General features: G+C 37.6%; 2 protein-coding genes across 3 annotated transcripts in view; one reads left to right on the top strand and one right to left on the bottom strand.

The window, feature by feature from the left end:
* Window positions 1-348: 348 nt before the first annotated feature.
* LOC137996414 (ribosome quality control complex subunit TCF25-like) lies at window positions 349-20,003 on the bottom strand. 2 transcript variants are annotated; one of them, XM_068841807.1, is made up of 23 exons: window positions 19,771-20,003; window positions 19,462-19,650; window positions 18,195-18,255; window positions 17,333-17,411; window positions 17,075-17,140; window positions 16,749-16,793; window positions 14,599-14,642; window positions 14,494-14,527; window positions 14,167-14,263; window positions 13,523-13,622; window positions 13,318-13,411; window positions 12,586-12,635; window positions 12,226-12,268; window positions 11,221-11,326; window positions 9,723-9,827; window positions 7,993-8,022; window positions 7,601-7,689; window positions 6,420-6,492; window positions 5,760-5,845; window positions 4,054-4,112; window positions 3,881-3,912; window positions 3,553-3,632; window positions 349-868 (listed from the first exon to the last, which is right to left on the bottom strand). In XM_068841807.1, the coding sequence occupies exons 1-23, from the start codon at window positions 19,915-19,917 to the stop codon at window positions 547-549; spliced, it is 2,031 nt and encodes a 676-aa protein (XP_068697908.1). In that variant the 5' UTR covers window positions 19,918-20,003; the 3' UTR covers window positions 349-546. The 2 variants fall into 2 exon arrangements, with proteins under 2 accessions (XP_068697908.1, XP_068697902.1); XM_068841801.1 differs by having other exon boundaries at window positions 16,749-16,790; window positions 19,771-19,982.
* Window positions 20,004-21,479: 1,476 nt separating this feature from the next.
* The window catches only part of LOC137996406 (alpha-N-acetylglucosaminidase-like), a 9,043-nt gene continuing 8,950 nt past the window's right edge, over window positions 21,480-21,572 (top strand). The window contains exon 1 of the mRNA XM_068841788.1: window positions 21,480-21,572. This exon is cut by the window's right edge and continues 390 nt beyond it. Within this exon, the coding sequence (XP_068697889.1) occupies window positions 21,517-21,572 (56 nt within the window). The 5' untranslated portion in view covers window positions 21,480-21,516.

Here is a 21,572-nt window from a genome sequence, read left to right as displayed (position 1 = left end):
GAGCGGCGATTCGAACGTCAGCTGTTGTGCTTAGGCTGTTATTCGTGCTTTTTCTAACTATTTTAAGACGAATTCAGTATGACATTTTAGAATCAAGTGTAAGAAGACGTCCAAACTGTATTGATAATGTAATTATACTAAAGCAATTATTCATCTCAGGCTCGGTGAATATCGGTCAATAAAAACCTTGATTATTATTCACCGATATTCACCTCGCCTTTGGCAAATAATTGTTAAATATTACTAAAGGTGAATTAACCACCGTAAGAAAGATTTGAAAGCTGACGTTTAGGGTGTTAGCCCTTCGTGTGACGAAGTGGAAGCACAATCAAAGAAAGCAGGAAGCACTGAACTTTCGAATTTTTTTATTACATTAGTTTGAAGAACTCCCAGTGTCCAGCGTCCTAAGAAAATTCAAAATGATCGCCCTCCCCTCCCCCGTCGAAACAAAGGCCTGTTAACCTTGGTTTTGATCTAACAATAATAACCAAACGAGAGTTTGTGTCAAGAGCCCTAATATGTTCCAGTTGGCGTCAAACGCGCCCTTCAGTTATTTTCGTCGCCGTCCTCCCATTCGTCTGGATCACGATCATCGTCTCCCGTTTCACCTTGTTGTTCGCCTTCCGGTGGATCCCTCTGGCTTAGAGTGTTCAACAGCTCTCTCATGGCAGTCAACAAATTTTCAACTCCTCGCGCGAGGTCTGTGTCATGCAGAGGCCTGGGTGCACCTTCTGCACCTTCTATGGGAGGTTCCAGCCTCGCTTGCAACCGTTCACGTTGACCAATAGGAGCCTGAGTGTTAAAGGACGGTAATAATGAACGGAAGAACATCGATAGCGCACCGTGTTCTTGGTCAAGACGAGTGCTCCTGTAACAAGGAGAAATGAACTTAGAAAACCCTAAATCCAACTAAGCTACAAATTACAAATTCCTCAAGCCCAACATGAAGTTACAGTCTGTAGCAACCAATGTCGTGGTAAAACATCACATACACATTTTGCTTTAGCGGTAGCACTATCCATAACATCGACCTTCCACAGCAGCAGGAGTTTTCAGTTCCGACCATGCGCATTGGTTTTGGCGGTCGAGTTGGGCTAAAAACGGAGAATTGCAGCAGAAAGTTCGCCTTCAGACTGGACCACGACAAGTACAATTAGGATTTTCAATTTCAGGGTGTTAAACACAGAGGGGAGACAAACAGGAAAGTAGGAATTTTTCACCCAATGAAAGAAAATATAAACGTTTTCGAAAAACAGCGAGATCTCCTGTAAGACCTCACACAAAAACGGTAGCAGACTCTGAAAGTTCCCAAGGTGCACTGTTCTCAAAGGCATGGCTTAAAACAGTGACAACTTGATATTATCTGGGTGAAATGGAGGCGAGGGAAGCGAGCATGGCGCAAAGTGACGCAATTCACACCCCAAGGCAATTTCACGGTTTATGTACATTGGCTTCGTAATTCTCACCATCAATCAACACTGCATTTTGCTGCACCGACCACAGCCAATTAACAACCAGGCAAAGTTGGAGGTTTTTGATTTAAAGTGGTACTATGATCAAAAAATCATTTCCTTTTTTTTCTTCGGATTTTGAAAGCGTGTTTGCTTAACACCTAACTGGCAAAATTTTGAGCTTTGAGTTTTATCCAAAGGCTGTTTATTTTGAGTGTAAGTTTTGGATTTCACGGTCCGCCATTACTCACGTTCAAAACTGGCCGATTGGACCTCAGAGGGTTGGATCTAGAGAAAATGACGTCATTTACTCACTAGCTTAAAATTTCAGCGTGTAAACGCAATTTATTACATATGCAAAACACGTGTTTAAAAGTCTGAAAGCCCGAAACTCCCGTGCTGCATATTAGTTCGGCCGCGTACACAGCATTGCATTCTTAAACTAGTGAGTCTTTGACGTCATTTTCTCCTCGACCCAGCTCTCTCAAGATTTTAAAGTTAGTAATGGCGGACCAATAAATAAGAAAATTCCAGTTAAAATAAACAGGTGTCTTTTTAAAATCACAACTTAAAACTTGGGTCAGTTAGTGTTTAGTTAACATAGTTTTGAAATCCAAAGAAAAAAAAGAATTGTTTTTTTGGTCGTAGAACCACTTTAAGAAAAAAATAATAGGAGAAAATTATAACGACTTGGAATAATAGGGAAAATAAGAACTTGACACCCTGCAATTTCGAAGCAATCGCGCATGCATAACTCTTATTCCTCGTTCTTCGCTGAGCAGGTCATCAAGTGGTTGTTTAAGTAGCTTACTATGGCAACCATGAAAGTTAATAGTAACGGCCTTTAGATTATGTTTGTGTGTGCTCTGCCCGCAGGCAGGTCCTTCCTCATAGTTTTCGCTCCATAGCTTGTCTCTTTACTGATTCATACGGGCTGCCGCTCCTTATTCTGTCCAGCGCTGCCGTTCTGGGTCTCCCAGGAGGCCTCCTTCCCTCCACTCTCCCCTCAATCACTAAAGGGAGAAGATCACCATGACGCAGTCTTTGTCAAAGCCAGGCTCTCTGTCTTCTGTTAATATTTACAATTGATCTTTCCTCACCGACACGTCGAAGTACCTCATCATTACTCATCTCGCAGTGCTACAACTTCCGTATATCTTCCTTCCTCAAGAACCACGACTCGGCGCCATACAACAATGTGCTCCAGATGACAGTCTTAACAATTCTCTTCTTAAGGTCAAGGCTGAATACTTTTGTCAACAGTTCTTTCCTATTACAGAAAGCATTCTTTGCCCGAGCGATTCTCAATCGTCCTGTGTAATCAGGCTCGCAAAATAATTGAAATGTGTCATTTGGCTAACTGTTCACCTTCGAGGAAGATCGCAAAGTTCCTTGCCAGACCTCTTACTGATTTTCATCACCTTTGCCTTCTTTAAGTTGATCTCCATACCATATTCTCCTGTGGTTTCCTGCATTTTATCCATCATGCGCTGAAGACCCTCAACAGAACTGGCCAATGTTGCTTGATCACCTGCATATTGCACTGTCTTTATGAGACGGCCTCCCACTCGAATACCGAATAATCCTTTAGATTAGCTCCTTAATATCTCGTATGTATGTAAACTTGATAACTTTGCAAGACCCTGATAACATAGCCAAGACAACACAAAAACATGTACGTAATTGGCTGACATTTGGAAATCAAAGGACGAAGTTAGGCATAGTGACGCAGACTGTGGCCCAACCGTTTTCCATCCGGAGAATATTTCCACACTTTTATTAAATATCACCCTTTCTATACAAAACCTGGTTGTTGCATGCATCGGCACAGGAGCAGAAACCGATTCCACCTTAGCCTCCGTAGCAAGCGTTTCCGTGGGGGGAACATGACAGATTTTCGATGTTTTAGCCGCGAGAAAAAATGGGGTGCGGCGAAAACATCGAAAATTCACGGATATGCTTGCTACGCGGCTACCTCCACCTCAAGACTTGCTGCGCGCGATAATGTTTACGAAACAAAACCTGCCTCTACATAACATGCGATGCAGTAGTGCGGGTGATGTCGCACCGCGCCTTAGAACACGTAATCAAAATATTCTACCTCGATGGCCGCTTGTATCCTGACACCGAATCCAGAGGCGGAAGAGGATCGTAAGACAGAAGAGGCACATTAGCCAAATCCTGACAACGAAAGTTACAAAAAAATTATATTATATCCTTAGTTGACGAGCAGAAAGGGGTAGAAATGTTAGAGTAACTGCGGAATACCCTGACATTTTGAAGCCGTACCTCTGAAGAGGCTGGACTCTTAGTATAGGTTTTCTAACCTCGTATCAAACCTTTTCAGGGGTATGGTTTTGATGTGGCGGGGTATTCTGCAGATTGGCTTTTTAAAAAACTTGGAATACGAAGAAACACGCTTGTCATACCACAGGCAGAGAAGCAGTGGCATCCTTGATATCTGAAACAATACAAAAATAGTAAAGTGAAGCGGAGTCCTCTGGTGAAAATATTGCATGTACCCATCATTGAAATTCGCCCCATGGTGCCTACTCAAAACCTTTCTAAGACACGAACAGCTGACAAATCGGCCACCACTGACCTGACATTATAATGTGTCGGTAAACATTCCGTGGTGTTCCTTTGTACCGTACTTGACGCCTACAAAGAAACAGTAACAAAGAAGAGTCGCTTTAATACTCTAAAAAGTGTACACTATAGTACAATCCTGGTCAAAACTGTTGGGACTATGCCCGCTTTACCCTCCACCCACCTTTACAACGTTGATTTTTCACGGTGTCCGAAGTCAAGAGTAGTTCATCGATCTCACGAATGTTTTAACATTGTCTGAGGAAGGGGGGGTTAAGGGGGGGAAGCGAAAAAGACAGCAAAAGAAGAGCACACGTTGCTCATAATTACAACGATGGAAGCATGTATAGAAAATTGTCTACTTTTCGGCCAAATTTGACAAGTGTCCCAAAGTTTTTTTAACCAGGATTGTAGGAGTTAAAAAAAAAGTAATAATTATGGATAAAGGAGAAAATTGTTATCATGTCGTATCTTAAAATAGATATCTACGTTATAAAATTACTATTTACATGATTTTATGGATACTAAAATCATGAATTAAATACAGTGAATTTAATTTACAAAAAATATATATATATAACGACCAGGCCTGGGTTGTTCAAAAGGTGGATAACGCTATCCACCGGATAAATCACTATCCAGGGGATAAACACTAGCAAAACCAATTGAGTTATCCAGTGGATATTGATTTATCCAGTGGATAGTTCTATCCACCCTTCGAACAACTGGGGCCTGATCATTTATCTTATGGTGGGCATTATACCACTGGTGGAGGGAAAAATATCAGTAGTTACAGCTTACTGATTCCAGGTAACTATTGAACTTGAGTAGAACGAGTATTTATAAACATTGCAACTGGTCCGAATATGACGAAAGGGCAATGCACTGGGTACTCGAGAAGCCCATGTTAGTTGACATACTACAGATGAAAGGGAGATAACGACTAAGCCTTGTTGGATTTTATAAAACATGGATAATTGGTACGAAACTCTGCGTTTTTCAAAGAAGTGTCCCAACCAAGCTGATTTAACACGGGGGTAACAACACTAAAATATAACGTCTGTGTAGTCTTTAAAAACGAACCTTGCTGTTCTATGTTGAACTAGTTCGATTTGCTGAATATGTCGTTTAGTTCCCCAAGGGGGGGGGGGGGTACTAGATATATCCCTGGGTGGGGAGGTGCGGCACGGCCCCTCATACCCTGACCCTGTTTAAGGCAAATATCGCTAATTTTCCTACCCTGTTTAAGACAGAATTCTGATTTTTGATACCCTGTTTAAGACATTTAATGTGCCAATGCCAAAGTCAACGGAAGTCAACATTAATTAACAAGGGCTTGCAAAAATTTTGCTGTTTATCGTCCGAGAAAAGATATCCAGTTTAAGACAAAAATTGATAAATCGATACCCTGATTAAGACAAAAAATGATATATTCGACACCCTGTTTAAGACAAAAATCCCGAAAAACATACCCTGGCTGGGGGCACGTCCCCAGTAAGCCCTTATGAGGGAGTACCCATCCCCCCCCCCCCAACCCCCCAGGTTTAGTTCACAGGTTCCACACTGAGCAAGCCTACTCAGATACTCTAGAAAATGTTTGCCGAAGAATTTAGTGCTCACATTTTATTTATGTCAAAATAAGTGACATCATGCGAACTGCCTTCCAAAAGGAATGATATTGACGGATAAGTTTAAAAAAATGAATGAGCTAAAACTTACTTGTGTGTACACTGCTCTACCAAAGGATCCTTGGCATCTACTCTTTCCAAAACGATTTTCACGTTCATAGCTAACCAGTCAATCACCTGATGTAATGAAGAAAAAACACAGCCATTTTTATATCTTTTTGTCATATGCTGTCATGTGTGTTTTTGAAAGGCCCTTTTCCATACCAGCCAAAAGACGCAAAGGATCAACATGCTTTTAAAAAAAGATATACTCATTTGAGGTGATGGACTTAAAGTAGAACACAGGGTATAAGGGGAAGGGGGGGGGGGAGGGGAGGGGAGGGGAGGGGAGATTCCCCAAACAACAATAACAAGAAAAAAAATAAACGTCTAATCTCAAAGAGGAAAGGGGAAATTTAACAATGAAAACACAATAACAAAGACCACATTACACTGCGATAAAAGCAAAAAAAAATGAGTGGTCCCAACCAATCTCTGATAGGAAAACACTGAAAACAAAGTTATTAATCATAGACGCAATGACAATGATACCAACAACAAAGAATGAAAAAAACCAACAAAATAAATGTCAAACTGGCAAGGTAACCTCTATTCCATATCCCATGGGTACATGGGTACTTGCTGACAATAAAGTTCTTAATCACAGGAGGATATTCACTTTCTTTAACAAAAGCAATATCCTTCTCTTTACCTCTGTTTCTTTCCAAGCATGGTATGTTCTGCCAATGTACAGAGCTTCAAGTTGCTTTAAGGCCAATGGGTAACTATAGACAAAGTCACATGTAATCATACTTACTTAATTGACCACTGCCCATGGAGGCTTTTCAGGGCCAATGAACACGATCACGACAGAACAGAACATTCAACAACAACTGTTAAGAATCCCAGCTGGCCAGAGGCAAACCAGTTGGCTATTTACAAGTGCAGCTGAGACGTTGAACCAGGGACTACCAGGAACAAATTCAACCAGTGGTCAGAACGTGTCTTAAACCCGTGATCCCGGGATCTCAGGGCATGCACTCTAACCACTGGGCCACACTGCCTCCTATAATCAAGTCTGAGGCATAGTCACAGGAAGACCAAGCCAATAGGCAAGTCGTTAGGTCTCCTGTGCATCAATCATTACCTTCTAAATTTTTTTTCGTTAACATCATTGACTCAATAGAGACACATCTGAACATTTTATACAAAGTATGGCCATTAAATATTTAAAAAAAACTTAAGAAATCCCAGTGGATAAGGATAAATTATGCTAGTTAGTGCCAACAGTTGCCAGTAGAGAGAACATATCACAAAAAGCCCACAAAAACCTTACTTTGCGGAAAAACAAAACAGCCTTACATGTAGAAACTCAGAGAAATAAGCCCTTCATAGATAGACCCTATTTCGGATAATTTGGAAGAAGGTGTGCAAAGCAAATTGTTACACACCAAAGCAAAAGGTCATAAGATAAGATGACATTCATTAGAACTGAGATGTAAAATTGCATGACTGAATATCATGTATTAACATCACGGAGTACAATCTACATGTATGTCCCACCCATGTTACACGTTCTTACCATAGCAACAGATTTATTAACATTAGCAGTAATAGTAGCAATTACAAGTAAAACTTCTTCAGGAGAACTTTGAAAGAATGGAATGCAGTACCTTCCCTTTTATTAGATGAGGCTTCCGTGGTTACCGGTAGCTTTAAACCTGCCCTCACAGACTATCTTAGTATCTTTAATTGATTTCACACATTATGCTTTATGTCTTTTTAGATATTTAATTGTTACATACATGTAGTTATATTTGATATTCACAGTGACGGGAAACCTTTGTGATATATAAAAAGACTGTGCAGTAACATCAGACCTTGACACCTTACCTCATTGCTGATGCAGGAGAAAAGAATGGATGCTTGATCAGAGAGGAGTCTAACGCAACATTACACTTGTCCATAAGAGGCAACAAAACCTGATGACAGACCAGGATTAGTTCATCACCATTAATAGCAGCAGATGATGTAGCAACTGCATGCCCCTGCCCCTGTCCGCACCCCTTCCAAGATTCCCCCAAAATGTCGCCAAATCCTTCAGCAAATAATTTTATCATTTTTAAATACCTTAGTCTACATTTTATTTTTAACAACTTTTCTATTGATTTCTGCACCTGCGCTCTTAACTCTAAAATGTGGCACAGTGTCATATATGTAACTCTTGTGTTCTACAGTAATTCCCTGTTCAGTAAGTTATACACGTATATGACTTCTTTACTTACCATTGGAAACATAATCAAAGCTTCCTGGAGCTAAAAAGAAGAAAAAGAAAAGCCATCAAGGTTCTGACCCCTTATCTCTTGTTAGAATAATAATACATAAATGTAGGTGATTATTGAAAATCCTCTGCAATGATTGGTTGCACTTGAGTTAATTATTATTACACTATAACCCCTTCTTAAAGTGGTTTTTTCAAAATGGCCACAAGCTGTTTTGTCGAGGTGACTGACCAAGAAATTAACTGTTGTAAAGAAAACGCATATTTTTCAAATAATCATCTATGAAATTATACTAAACAATAATTAATATTTCTAAAAATACAAGCACACTTTTGAGTTTAAGGAACATGTTTAGATGTTTCAAACATCATCTTCAGCCATAGTGAGTGTAACATTAAAATTTTTACAAGATAAATTATATATATATATAACTATCAATACAATTATTCTTTGTACATTAAATGTTTGTTACAAATTAAAATTAAAACGAACCAACAATATTATAGAGAACACAACTGACATAATGGTAAAGGTTTTAAAGTGTAATGCTAAACTGACAAGATCAACTTGTTTGTTGAGTTCGGGTTTCAACCGCTCAATATTGTGCAGGCTGTGGTGCTCGCTACATTTCAGGCATTTCTACAGACATGTAAATGAGCACCTTTTCCGGGATAAGCATTCTCATATTTTCAAGCCTCTTAGTTTAGCATTACACTTTTAAACTTTTACCGTTATGTCAGTTGTTTTCTGTATAATATTGTTGGTTTGTTTGAATTTTACCTACTTGTAACGAACATTTAATCTACAAAGAATCAATGTATTGATAGTTATACATATATACAAATTATCTTGTAAAAATTTTAATGTTACACTCACTATGGCTGAGGACGATGTTTGAACCATCGAAACATGTTCCTTGAACTCAAAAGTGTGGTTGTATTTAAAAAAAATTAGTAGTTCACTTGTGCTATCCAGACTATTTAAACAATAGTAATGTTGTAAAAAAGGTTGCTGTTATTCATCGTGGTGAAGTACAATAATAATAATAAAGTATTCTCGTTTGTCTCACGATGTGGTCACTTGTGATGCACATCGCGACGTTTCAACTGCATACTGCTACAATCATAGACAAAAGTAGTTGGGAAGGTTATGTAAATGAACCACACCAGAGCTGCATTTCAACCTGCTTCCGTTAATGCTCAAAAGAAATAGTTTCACTTTCTCTTACATAGCCCCCCTCCCCCCTATTCAATGTTGGAAGGTAAGTCAACAATTTCCCACTGAAACCATTCAGTTTTGCACAACATTGAAGGAGGGGGGAGGGGAGAGAAGCAATGAAGACTTCAAAAGTGCTAACCTTCCCAACAGTTTTGTCTAAGATTGTAGTCTTCATCAGGCGATGAAATCGACTGGTTACGCATCACCTTTTAAGTAGGATGTTCCTTAAATCTGCAACTGCACCAGCACTTATCAGGAATGTGTACCAGAGCAGTGTTAATTTTTGAGAAACCTTGCTGCACAATGCAGAGATCATAATCTCTTGTGAAACATGAGGAAGTTTGGGCAACAATGTGACAAAACACATGATACATGTATCAACATAAAAAAGTGAGTGAATTTAACAGAGAGGGACAGGATTAGGTGCTCATAAATTTTTTAAAATATCTGAGTGTTCTGAATGGATAGAACTGAGCTGAAGTGACAATGAAAGATGGTACATGTATTTCACTTACCATCTCATCAGCTTTCTTTGTTTCTCCATCTTTTTTACTGGAATGAAAGTGAGCAAGGGCCACAGAAAATGCAAAGTTGGGGAGCTGAGACAAGTTTCTGTGAGGCTAAAGTTAAAACAAATATCAATTTATTTTCAATTCATTATACATTATGGAGGCCATGTCCTATATATGATGCAACCAGTTTGGGTCAAAGATGGCATCTTAAAGGTCAATAAAACTGCTACCAAATCTCTTTTTTATAACAGTATTTAATTGAACAAAGGCTCCTCAAACATACAAATTTCCCATTTTATAGAATAGCATGTAAGTAGCATCTGTTCAAATAATTTTAATATTTCCATGAAGTATGCATACCGGCTCCGAGTCACGATACTAGATTGTTACTTTGCCTCTGTGTCACCCACACACACGTCTTCTCTCAAGATAAGAGTTGTAACAGATGCTTATCAATTCACTTGATTTCTTTTGAGAGTTTCAATTTTTTGGCAATTATATTTTGCAATATTAAGAACACATGTTTATCATGTCTATGGTAATACTGACTCCAAGAAAATAAAAGGTAAGCTTTGGTTTGAACCACCTTAAACCAAACCCTGCTTATGGCAGCTGTGTTGAGTCCCAGGAACAAAACTAAAGTTTACAAACTCTAGCAAAACTAAAGGTTATTTCTTGTTTACTTTCAACATTTTAAAAATATTATTTTGTTGGAAGGATTGACTCTCTACAATGCTGTTTCATGTGATAACAATAATGCTAAGGAACTACATGACATGCTAATAATTATTATTATTACAGCATTAATGTGATATAATAGGTTACCATAGCAACAAGAGAGCCATCAAAAACAGGCTACATACTTATACTTCAAAAATGAACTTGATGACCCTCATTTTCAATTGCTGGAAAAGCAACTTTAAATTCTCTGCAAATTAAGAACAATTCTGTGCAGCAGGTTCAGGGCTACATGTACCTTTATGTGTCAACAATTATTGTAAAGGTAACTTTGAATCTGCTACTAACATAATTTTCTTTTAATTTTTCCAAAGTTACACCTTAACTGGCTTTACAGCTTTCCAGCAATAAAAATGGGTGTTACTGAGTTAATATTAAAATTTTGAGTTCTAAGCATTTGAAGACAAAATAATATTATGTTATTTGATGGTTTAATGCCATTGTTATGGTAACATATTACATAAAAATATGTAGTGTTTCGTGCTAATCAATGGTATTATTGCTGTTTCACATGGTACCACAACACAGTGTTTGGTGATCAATACAGCCAATCCTTCTGAATATTCTTGATTGTATAGCAACTGGTTTGAGGCACCTTAACTGGGAAAGTGGGCAGGGAGGGGGGGGGGGGGGGGAGTATTTGGGCTACAACAAAATATCCAGAGCAACCATTTTGAATTTCACTCCCCAAGAGATTAGAAATGCTCCCACCATCAAGTTTCTAACCCAAGCACAACTTATTGAAATAAGAATGTGATATTACCCCCCATTCTTCAAACAATCGTACAAGGAAATCAAACTGCTCTGATCTCAGGGCATAGAAATCAATCATTAGGAGCACAGCAAGGGGATCTTCATCTGGATCAAGGCTGAAAAATAACATTTTGAACCAGGTATACAACATGTGCAACACTGATACATTAAAAGCTATCATGACTTTATACCCAATCAGGGAGACTGTGAGATGATACATGATCACAAGTGACTTACAGTACATGTACATCGTAGGTCTGTCTGTCTGCAATCAGGTTCAGAATACTAAAGGAGTTACTGTAAATTAATTGTTAGGACAACTTCAAGGGGTGAATTTATACTATTAGCATTTATGATGCCTGAAGCTTTTACTGTGTTTTCATAATTCTGCTGGATCTTACCTTCAAGTGCTAAGTGCCAAACTGAGTTTCGGTTTCAAACCAAATTTCCGAATATAGCTGGGAAGGTCAACTCTGCCTCCAGAAAGTAAGCTGGAGTTTTTGGGGGTAACCACGCATTTTTCAAAGATAATTAATTTAATCAACAATATTTGTAATTTTAAAGCTTTAAAATACAAAGCAATGTATGGCATTCTTTTCCAAACTGAAGATTAATTATCTCTGAAAAATGCTTGATTACTCCCAATTTTCTTTTTGGATACAAAGAGCACTTGCTAAATTCTGCTTTCTCCGCATGGTTTTGAACCACGCAAAAATATCTCTGTATTAATAAGCACTACCCATAGGAAATCCGAGTATCTCGAGATGCGCAGAACGTATGCGCAATAACAATAATAGGCACCGTCCTTAATGATATCTTAAAAACAAAGGTTTTTAGGAGGAAGTGGGTGAATGAATATGGAAAGAAGGAGGGTGTGATATGTAATCTAGTGTCCCTACACTCTTGGTTACTAGGTTTAATGGTACTTCTCTTCAAGGAGGACACATTTTTAGAGAATATTATATTGGTTGGATCAAGGCTCGTTACTAATCAAGTTGCAATACAAAAACCTCACTTGAGTAAAAGTTTGCACAATTCCAAAGCTGTTCTGTAGCAACCTAAAGAAACAGGAAAACAAAGCAAAGAAAAAAAATTCAACTTAAGTTGTTCCTCAACATTTTTGCTAGCTTTTTTAATTGCCAGGTATTGCAAAATGTATTGCCACCAGTATATGAGTAGTAGTCTTATAATGATCTCAGGAACAACCCTTGCAGAACAAAAACCTTGAAATTGATGGAGATCTTCTCTGACATTGGGTAAACTTGTTTGTTTCCAAGAACTGTTCAGGGTCAACGTTCAACTGTTTTAAGCAAATTATCACTTGACGAACGGAAATTCACGTTGGTATTTTCAGTATTTCTAAAATGTAGCTTACCTTTTTGTCCCACAAAGATGATTTGACGAAACAATGCAACATAGAAGGATCTAAAAGACAAAATTTTTCAAGGTGGTTTTAAAGTCTTGCATTGTGCATATCAAGTACACATGATTTCTCGCATCATTAGTGTGTGCATGCTTACCAGTAAGTGCTCGCTAGAAACACAATCAACTACTTTATTAAAAATATACAAATTACTACAAATTCCATATCATAACAAAGGTAAACACCACAAAAGTATACCCAAAAAAGCTTCTCTGTAGTGCTTACATTGAAACTGGATCCAAGCTTAAGATGATCATGAGAGCTTGGAGATTAATTTTTCTCCCAAATTAGCATGGTGAACTATCCTAATTCTAGGGTAATTGAATTCCATTAGTCTTCCTTCTAAGAGGGCAAAAGTGGTCAAAACGGGGCCAGCCACATTGAAGGAAGCCATGTACAATAAGTTACTCTCACCAATAAGCCAGTAAAAGTTAGGCAACCCTAAGTAAAACTAAAAAATGTAGTTTCTAATTTCTCTGAGGTCTATTTATTTTAGTAAGTTGTCATTGTGTTTGTTTTTTTGTTATTTCTTAGAAGATTGTATAGATTGTGTTGTGGTAAGATTTTTTTTGTCACCGATAATAATTAAATTGTAAAAAAAGAAAAAAATGAGAGGGAAGATAATAATTTAGTCTAAAGAGCATGGGGATAATTATTATGACCACTTGAGAAGCTATGATGAACCTGTTCTCTGCTCTTCTGTATCGAAGTCTTGAGTAGCCCGTTGTAAGATTAAAGATTGTGTGGAAACTTCTTTCAAAGCAGTAAAGCGCTCTTTCTGAAATGCAACAGAAAATATCCAATTCAACATTATCAGAAATATTATGATAAAATCCTTTTTGAAATATGAAATCAATGTATTATAGCACCATAATCTTTCAATTCTAACCAATTAGCTCTGCAGCCATTTGATAATCCTCTCCCATTTTGCATATTTCACTCAGTTGAAGCAGGGAGTCCACATGGTAAGGATGTGTATTTAAAATATCCTACAACAAAACCAAATTTAAATTATATCCATAAAACAAAATCCACTTCCCAACTACATGTAGAGTTGAATAGACATCTTGGAGGCAAATGACATTTTTCGAGGCTGCAGATGAGTGGGACACCGTCTAAGAAGAAAATCATTCTGGCTCCCAAGGAGTTCTTATACATGAATTTGTCAAGCATCAAATATACAATACTTTATTTAACGAGGGCAGTGTTACTGAGGTTGCAAGTCCAAATACTGCTTGGGAACCTGACTTTTTTTCTTTTTGTTCTATGCCAAGCAAGTAGCTTAACCTCTTCAATGGGTGTTCTACAACTTTAAAATATTTCCTTGGTGCATGGGGTCATGCAGTAAAATCATTCATCACCAAGCTTTGTGGGCTCCAAAAGTGTTCTCTTTCTTCATTTATTTTGCACCAGAGATGCTCATGCTATTGTTTTCTTACATGTACATGTACATGAACAAAGGATAGGTTATCTACCTTGTTTGAGTTAATGCCAGGAATTACCAGTAATTAATAATTAAGCAGTATCACTTACAGAAATGTTGTTGGGATTAAGTGATTCCACTGCATCAAGAAATTGAAACTGGACTTCCTGGTATGACGGAGAATGGTGAAATGCAAAGAAGCTGTGTCTAAAAAAGGAATATGTAAGTCAGACTGAGTGAGCTTTATAATTACTAATCTCTCATAAGCCTGTACTATATTACTCGATTGAATGCTGCACATGGCGTTTCCCGACAGTGCATGACTATTTCTTTAATCACTGCCAACAATAGCAGAGAAAGCTTGCGGGAAGAGATGCAAAGTATGGCCACTTCAAACTTATGAAAAAAACTTAGATGGTGTATATTACCAGACTCACCCACGGTTCATTTCATCCATTTCCATTCTTATCCCTGCAAATAAAATAATTTTAGTTAAGAAAAATTGCTACCAGCAATAAATCAATGTATGTGATCACATGTACCTGTTGCTCCAATTCGAGGCCAAGATTGTTTTGGTGTAACCAGCCTGTTTATAAAATATAGTTAGAATTAAGAGTGTAACAGGACACATCATATACCATACAGTACACTGTGTGTGCTTGTACATGTAAGAGCCAAAGTAACAATATTCTTACTTCCACCACCACCACCGAGGATGAGAATGATGACTACCACTACAACTACTACTACTAATAAATAATAATATTTCAAAAATCCCTTCAACTGACTGGACATCACACCCAAACAACCAACAACCAATGGCACAATCTTTATCAACACCTGATGCATCTTTCTGATTTCGTTTGCAAGAGGAGAGAAGTTGGTGATTTTCTCATCCTCTTTAGTCACCATGTTTATGGAAACTTTATTTTTCTTTGAATACAGTTGTAAATCTCTCTACATATAGGCAATTAACAACTTGCTACTTGAAATTGAGTGATATACTTGTTTACTGTATCAACTAAAAAAAAATTGTTTTAAAGTCTGGGCTATCCCAAATCTTATTTCTACAACAAAAGATAAAATATATTGCCCCAATGGCTAGAATTATCATTTTTTAAAATTATGTTTTAATATTTTAACTGATTTTTTCATTGAATTTTCAAGGCATTTTCCAGGGTCCTGGAAGAAATTTTCAAAAATAGAGAAGCTTTTCAGGAATTCTAGGAGTAGTATGAACCCTATAATAATAATAATAATAATAATAATAATAATAATAATAATAATAATAATAATAATAATAATAATAATAATAATAATACAGTAATAGTAGCAATTATAATAAAAATAAGTAATATACAGTGCTCAAAAAATTTTAGTGGGCGACTAGTTTTTGGTAAAATTAAAAGGTTGGTTGCCCGAATAAAAAACAATGGATGACCCAGCAAAAAACTGAGAATGTATTACATAAGCAGCACCCAACTACTCAACGGTTTTCTGTTTGTCAATGTCTGATAGTAATGTGAAGTTGACAATAATTAATTTGCTGAAGTTGAGCATTTTTCTCGTGTTTTGAAAATCTGCGGCTTTTACAAAAAATTGTCGGATAGGAAAATTCACGTGTAGCTGGCGATGGAGATAGAAAATCCCATTTTGAGAATGCTAAAACTAGGAAATACTCAAGCTCCAATGCCATGTGATTGCATATCAACACGGCGTGCATTTAATTGCAGGGGGGTTTCCCAATGGGCAACCAAGCATTTATCAGGGCAACCAAATTTACGGGTTTAGTTGCCTGGCTTTTGAAACAGGGACAACCTGGAATTTTTTTTTCATTTTGAGCACTGTTATATAAAATTATTTAAAAATTGTTGTTATCCAAAATGGAGGTAAATAGTTGTAGATATTTGCCGAGCCATTAATTAAGCGGCAAGGTAAAATGTGGGCCAGCAATTTCAAATCTCGTGCACCAGCCACTTGGAGGTGAATAGTACTTGGCTAACCACTTCAGAGTTGGCCAATCAGCGTGAGCTGAGAGAGCTCTATCCACTTGTGTGGTTTATAAATTAAAGATAATTTTATATACTCTCTATGTTTGTTTTTCAAATCTTAAAAATGTAAGCCTGGTTAATTTGACGTTATTTTTTCCTTGTCTTAAATTCATTATCGTGATCTTAAGAGAACAAATAAACCAAATTAATACAAATTAAACTCAACTGGTTTGAAAATTTTCAATCCAAGGAAAAATTTGAATGGCGACACATTTTATGAATGATATAAAGGTTTAAGAAGTGAAAGTAATTTCATCAAAGAGAAGCATAAAAAAAAATTAAGAAATTAAAAATACATGCAATATGTAAAAAACGTGTCCAAGTTTACAGACAATTTGGATCTCTATTTCTGTTACAAATAGCAAGTGAGAAATTGTATGCCCTGTCCACTGAAGGGTTTCCTCTAGAAATGCCTTGGACATACAGCTGTAGCCACTTATACAGAGGCACAGGGGATTAACTGAAAGGCTGAGAAGAACACCCATGAAATCTGCAGATCACCTGCCTTACAAATACTTCCACAGACTTAACCCTTGCATGCGCAACAGTACCAACTGGCTAACTCTAGAAAATTGCTCTCGTCAAGTACCACTCAATCAAGAAGTGCTTATATTTAGAACCTACAATGTGAATAAGTATACCTAGTTGCTGGTTGATACACTCTTTGATGTGATTTCCGCTGTCTGCTGGTAAGAGGAAAGACCAAGTTTACTTACTGTATCACTAAAACCTTAAAAAATCAAAGCACTCAATCATACAAAGTTCTGCAAACGTTTATAAAATGGAATGTGAGGGAAAGGTTCTGGTTATGCCCAGAGGACAATGACATGGATAGTAGCTAAGATAAAATCGTACAATGTAGTAGTAAGCTTGTCTGGTGGTTTGCTTGTTGTTATGTGAATTGCAATAACAAAACAAATTAAAAATTCTTAGACATTACAACACAAACCTCAGATTAACAACTTACTTGTTTTCAGCCCTCACAACATGAGATCCAAATCGCTTTCTCATTTCATTTTCTGCATTCAAGTTTCTGATTAAATCAAATTTACAACATTGATTCAAGAATGGAAAAAAGAAAATTGAAGATTTTATTCACTGTCTTAGAATGATTTTAGAATGACTTAACAACAACTTAAGCAGATAACACCATGTAACCACTAAGACAGAAAATGAAAAATGAAAATGAAACTACAATGTTCCACTGTGCAAGAAGTGGTTGTACCTATGTTCTATACCAAGCAAAGCTTTAGTATCCAAAGGTCTGGAAGTTGTCTGTCCAGACGTAGCAACATGAATAGGACCTGTTTTAAGAAAAGAGAAAGTGTTGAACTTCACAAACTCAAAACTTAAAAAAAACCAATAAACGTAATATTTATTATCAGTTTAACTGGACTCTCTGGGCTAATAATAATTATTATGTTCATCACAAGAATTAAATATGCTATAAGTTCATTTGGTGAGGGTGTTCTATTTTCATTGTCTTGGTGCTCAAACTCGACACTCCAATTCAAATACAAACTGCCTTAAATGAAATTGCCATGTTGATTGTATCTTGGCCAAGGCCTCTAAGCTGCATCTTTATGCAATAGGCCATTTCCGAGTTCATGTCTGCCTCTTTTTCAAAGCGAGTCTAAGTGCGAAGTTTTTGTGATGGCAATTAGTTCTACTTTACATGTACGTATGAATGAAAACTAATTTTTTTAAGAAAAACTTTGCACTTAGACTCACTTTGAAGAGGAGGCAGGCATAAACTCGGAAATGGCCTATTACATTACTAAAAAGAGGAGGTGCCCAACCACAAGATAATGTATATTTAGAGATCTATACTGCTGTTTGGTCCATGCTGGAGTATGCTCTTCTAGTTTGGCAAAACATTACAGAGTACCTTTCAGAACGAAGGGAGCATTCAAAAGAGAGCAGGGATGGGTACAAAACACTTTCCCTTAGTCAACACCTCAACAAATAAGGCACCCTTGTAAGCCAGAATGTGTTTACCTAATTGTCATCATTAAGTTAAGTTGTGTTCTATATAAAAAAAGTCCTTCATCCCCAAACAACAATGAGCATAATAATTAAACATTTACCACGTATTTTCCCATGATTTCCATTATCCTTGTTCTTGGGCTCATCAGTCTTTTCTTTTTGCTTGGAATGAAAAATTGTAAAAGTACATCCACTTACGGCAACATCAATAATAATAATAATAATAATAATAATAATAATAACTAGTATAACTGCAAAGGTGATTATTGAAAATTCTCTCCGCTGATTGGTTGCCGTTGAGGTAATTATTACGCAATAATCACCTAAGCGGTTCTTCAAAATGGCCACATCGTTTTGTCGATGTGTCAGACGAAGAAATTAATAATTTATTGTTTTAAAGAAACAGCCAATTTTTCAAATGATAACCTACATACATGTATATGTAATAGAGCAGTTTTCAATTGAGTGTCGCAAAACCAAAAGCAAAGTAATTACTTTGGCCAATCAAAAAGGTTGGAGACAAGCCAGTAAACCAATCCAAACTCGAAGTAATTACACGTAGCCAACACAAAGTGCGGGAAAATGTGCACGGGCGAGTCACGATTGGTTTTGGTTTCACTTCTGATTGGTTGGAAAAAAGGTGCGAAAACTTTGAACCAATCACTGAGTGAAGTAATCATAAACCAAAGTAATGCACTAATTACTTTCGGCAGTCAATTGAAAACCACTCTAATAAAACTTAAACAAATTATTATTCACTTCAGGCTCGGTGAATTTGGTGAATAAAAACCATTCATGAATGGCATTACATAAAAAACCAGATCTATAAAGGTTGAGCATAAAACTGATCCCAAGGAGGGTCAAAAAATGTATGGCAGGATACTTCTTAGCTGCACACCAGATTTTATAATGATGATGATGATGATAATGATGTTGATGATCCCATTATGGTACTAGTGCAGGAATTTGAACAGCATGCAGGAGATAGGGCCAGGGGTCTCTTTAGATCTTCAGTACCTCGAACCTAAATGCAGTGACAGTGAAGGGTGTCTAGGGAGAACATCAAGAACTTACTGAAAACGGCAGTCAGACAGAGAAGAGAGGAAAGAAAACATCCGACTATACTGTATAGTCAGTCAATTCAGACAAATAATAATAATAATAATAATAATAATAATAATAATAATAATAATAATAATAATAATAATAATAACGATAATAAAAAGGATAATAATAATAATAATACTCTGAGGCTCTGAGAGTCAGTCATGACCTCCTGCACACCACGATACTCAAACAGCTAAGGTAACTGGTCGGTGGTAGAGAAAATATATGTGTGTTCAGTTATACTTCTAGTGACAGTTGTACCTTGATTATTGCTTCATTTTTAATGTCTCTGTTTCCTTTCTTTTTTTTCTTTTTCTTTGTTCTTTTAGATAAAGGCTCAGTTGAACATGGCTTCTCTTCTGTTAAATTCTCCCTCGCATTTTCTCTTGGAATTTCATCTTCTTGACTATCTTGAGAATCTTCATTTGATGGCTGATCCTCTACATTTAACTTAAATGAAAAGAAACAGGTGATTTAAACTAGACATGTAAATTAAATCTATTTTTATTCTTAAAAGCGGGATTGTTTTGGCTGGCCTTCATGAGGTACTACCACCAGAAAAAAACATACCAAATCGAAAGGATTGGCCAAGGCTTTCTCTTTCGTCTTCTTTGACGTAACTGGCAAGAAATTAAATTCGTCTTCGTCTTCCTCGTCAGCACGGGAAATGTCCCGTTCGTTACCACCCTGAAGCTTTCTCAAAACGCGTGAAGACATCTTGCCGATCTTATAAACGTTTAGTAAGGAAGAAGCTGAGAAACCGCGCAGTAAGCTTAGAAGCCGCGCCTTTCCCCCATCTTGTCTGGTTTTCACTAGCGACGGATTCGGAGTCGTAATCAGAAGCGCAGAACGATACGACGTAGTGAAATAAACTGACGGAGTCGGAAGCAGAATACCGATTCCACTTACTAGTATGACTCCGTCGCTTTAATACGATCAAGTGAAAACTGCGTTGTAGGAGTCGGAAGCAGAAGCGGAAGAATAAAATCAATCACGATGCTCGATTCCAAGCATTTTGATTGGTTGGTTCTTGCGCTTCTGCTTCCGTTTCCGACTATTGAGTTTGCGCAGGAATCATAAAACATAAGCACAGTCGGAAGAAGATGGAACGTTCTGATTCTTCCGACTCCGATTCCGTCGAGCTTTATATGACTCCGCCAGGAGCCCATTCATGGGCTCCTGACTCCGCTTACTACTCTGATCTTTGAATTTCACTAGGTCATAAGCGCTCTTACCACTCCGACTCCGTCGCTAGTGAAAACCAGCCTTAAGGCGTTACAGGCGTCCAATGAAACTCCATAACCCTCCAAAAATCTCGAATACCCTCTGGCTGAAAGGGAGGGGTGGGAGCCACATTGGTGGGAGGCGAGTGCTCTCACCACTGCAGACACAAAGATAATTTTGAACATTCTTCACATTGCTGAAACAACAGCCAGGCAACACTATCATAGTCAGATCTCCAGAAACGGATGTGTTTGTTCTGCTAAGCCTATTTCACAAGTTATTCAGCATTGCAAATAGTGTTCTCTTTGACACGGGTGTTGGTAACAAGGTATACGTAACAAGGTTTCAGAAGTAACATGGGTTGTTTACTATTTAGAAAGAAAATTCCGGAAATTCCGGTTGGTTTGTAAATGGAAAAGGACTCTTTGGTTCGCTCCACTGGAAAATTTCCGGGAGCAGAGGGACGTCTGAAAAGGTAGTCCTGTTTCCCGTTGGAAAATTTCCGATGGAAATATGTGTTTTGAAAGGTCTTACCAGTACGTTCCAGGCTATTCACGGCCATATTTTTAATTTTGGCGCGTAAAATCGCAATCACTGGGCGGCCGAACGGACCTGAGTTAAATGGTCACCTGATGGAAATTTCCACCAAAATTTTTGGAAGATTTTTGTAAACAACCAAGGTTTCAGAGGTAAGAAGGTAACAAGGAACTGGCGAAGTACTAGTACCTGTAAGTGAAGGCAAAATTCTCGGGACAATTTGTGAAGGCTTACATGATCCGCTACCCCTCTTATGAGTCTGGTTCCTGTTCGTGATTTAGACGTACCCCGAGATTGGCGCCGTTTTCTTTTATTAGGATGAAATGGGAGAACAATGTATTGAATTGACACAGGGCAATTGCAATGCATTGTATTGAGTATGAATTGACAGACCCGAGTCACCTGGGGTAGAAATGGGATAAAAACTTTTCGTTTCGCTTTTCAGTGGTCTACGAGATTTGACCCGCGCAAAATATTATCCCCTTTCGGGAGTAGAGTATTTCCCGTCCCGCAACAAATCATGTGATTTCCAGTGATTTAGCAAACGGGACAGGCATGTCGCAATTGTGCATAATCGTTGGGTTGTCCTTCGTAATTTGGCCACTTTTCAT

Source organism: Montipora foliosa, chromosome 1, assembly GCF_036669935.1.
Source record: "Montipora foliosa isolate CH-2021 chromosome 1, ASM3666993v2, whole genome shotgun sequence".
NCBI classification, from domain to species: domain Eukaryota; kingdom Metazoa; phylum Cnidaria; class Anthozoa; order Scleractinia; family Acroporidae; genus Montipora; species Montipora foliosa.
Note: the sequence above shows the minus strand (reverse complement) of the source record. Positions and strands in the feature narration are given on the sequence as shown.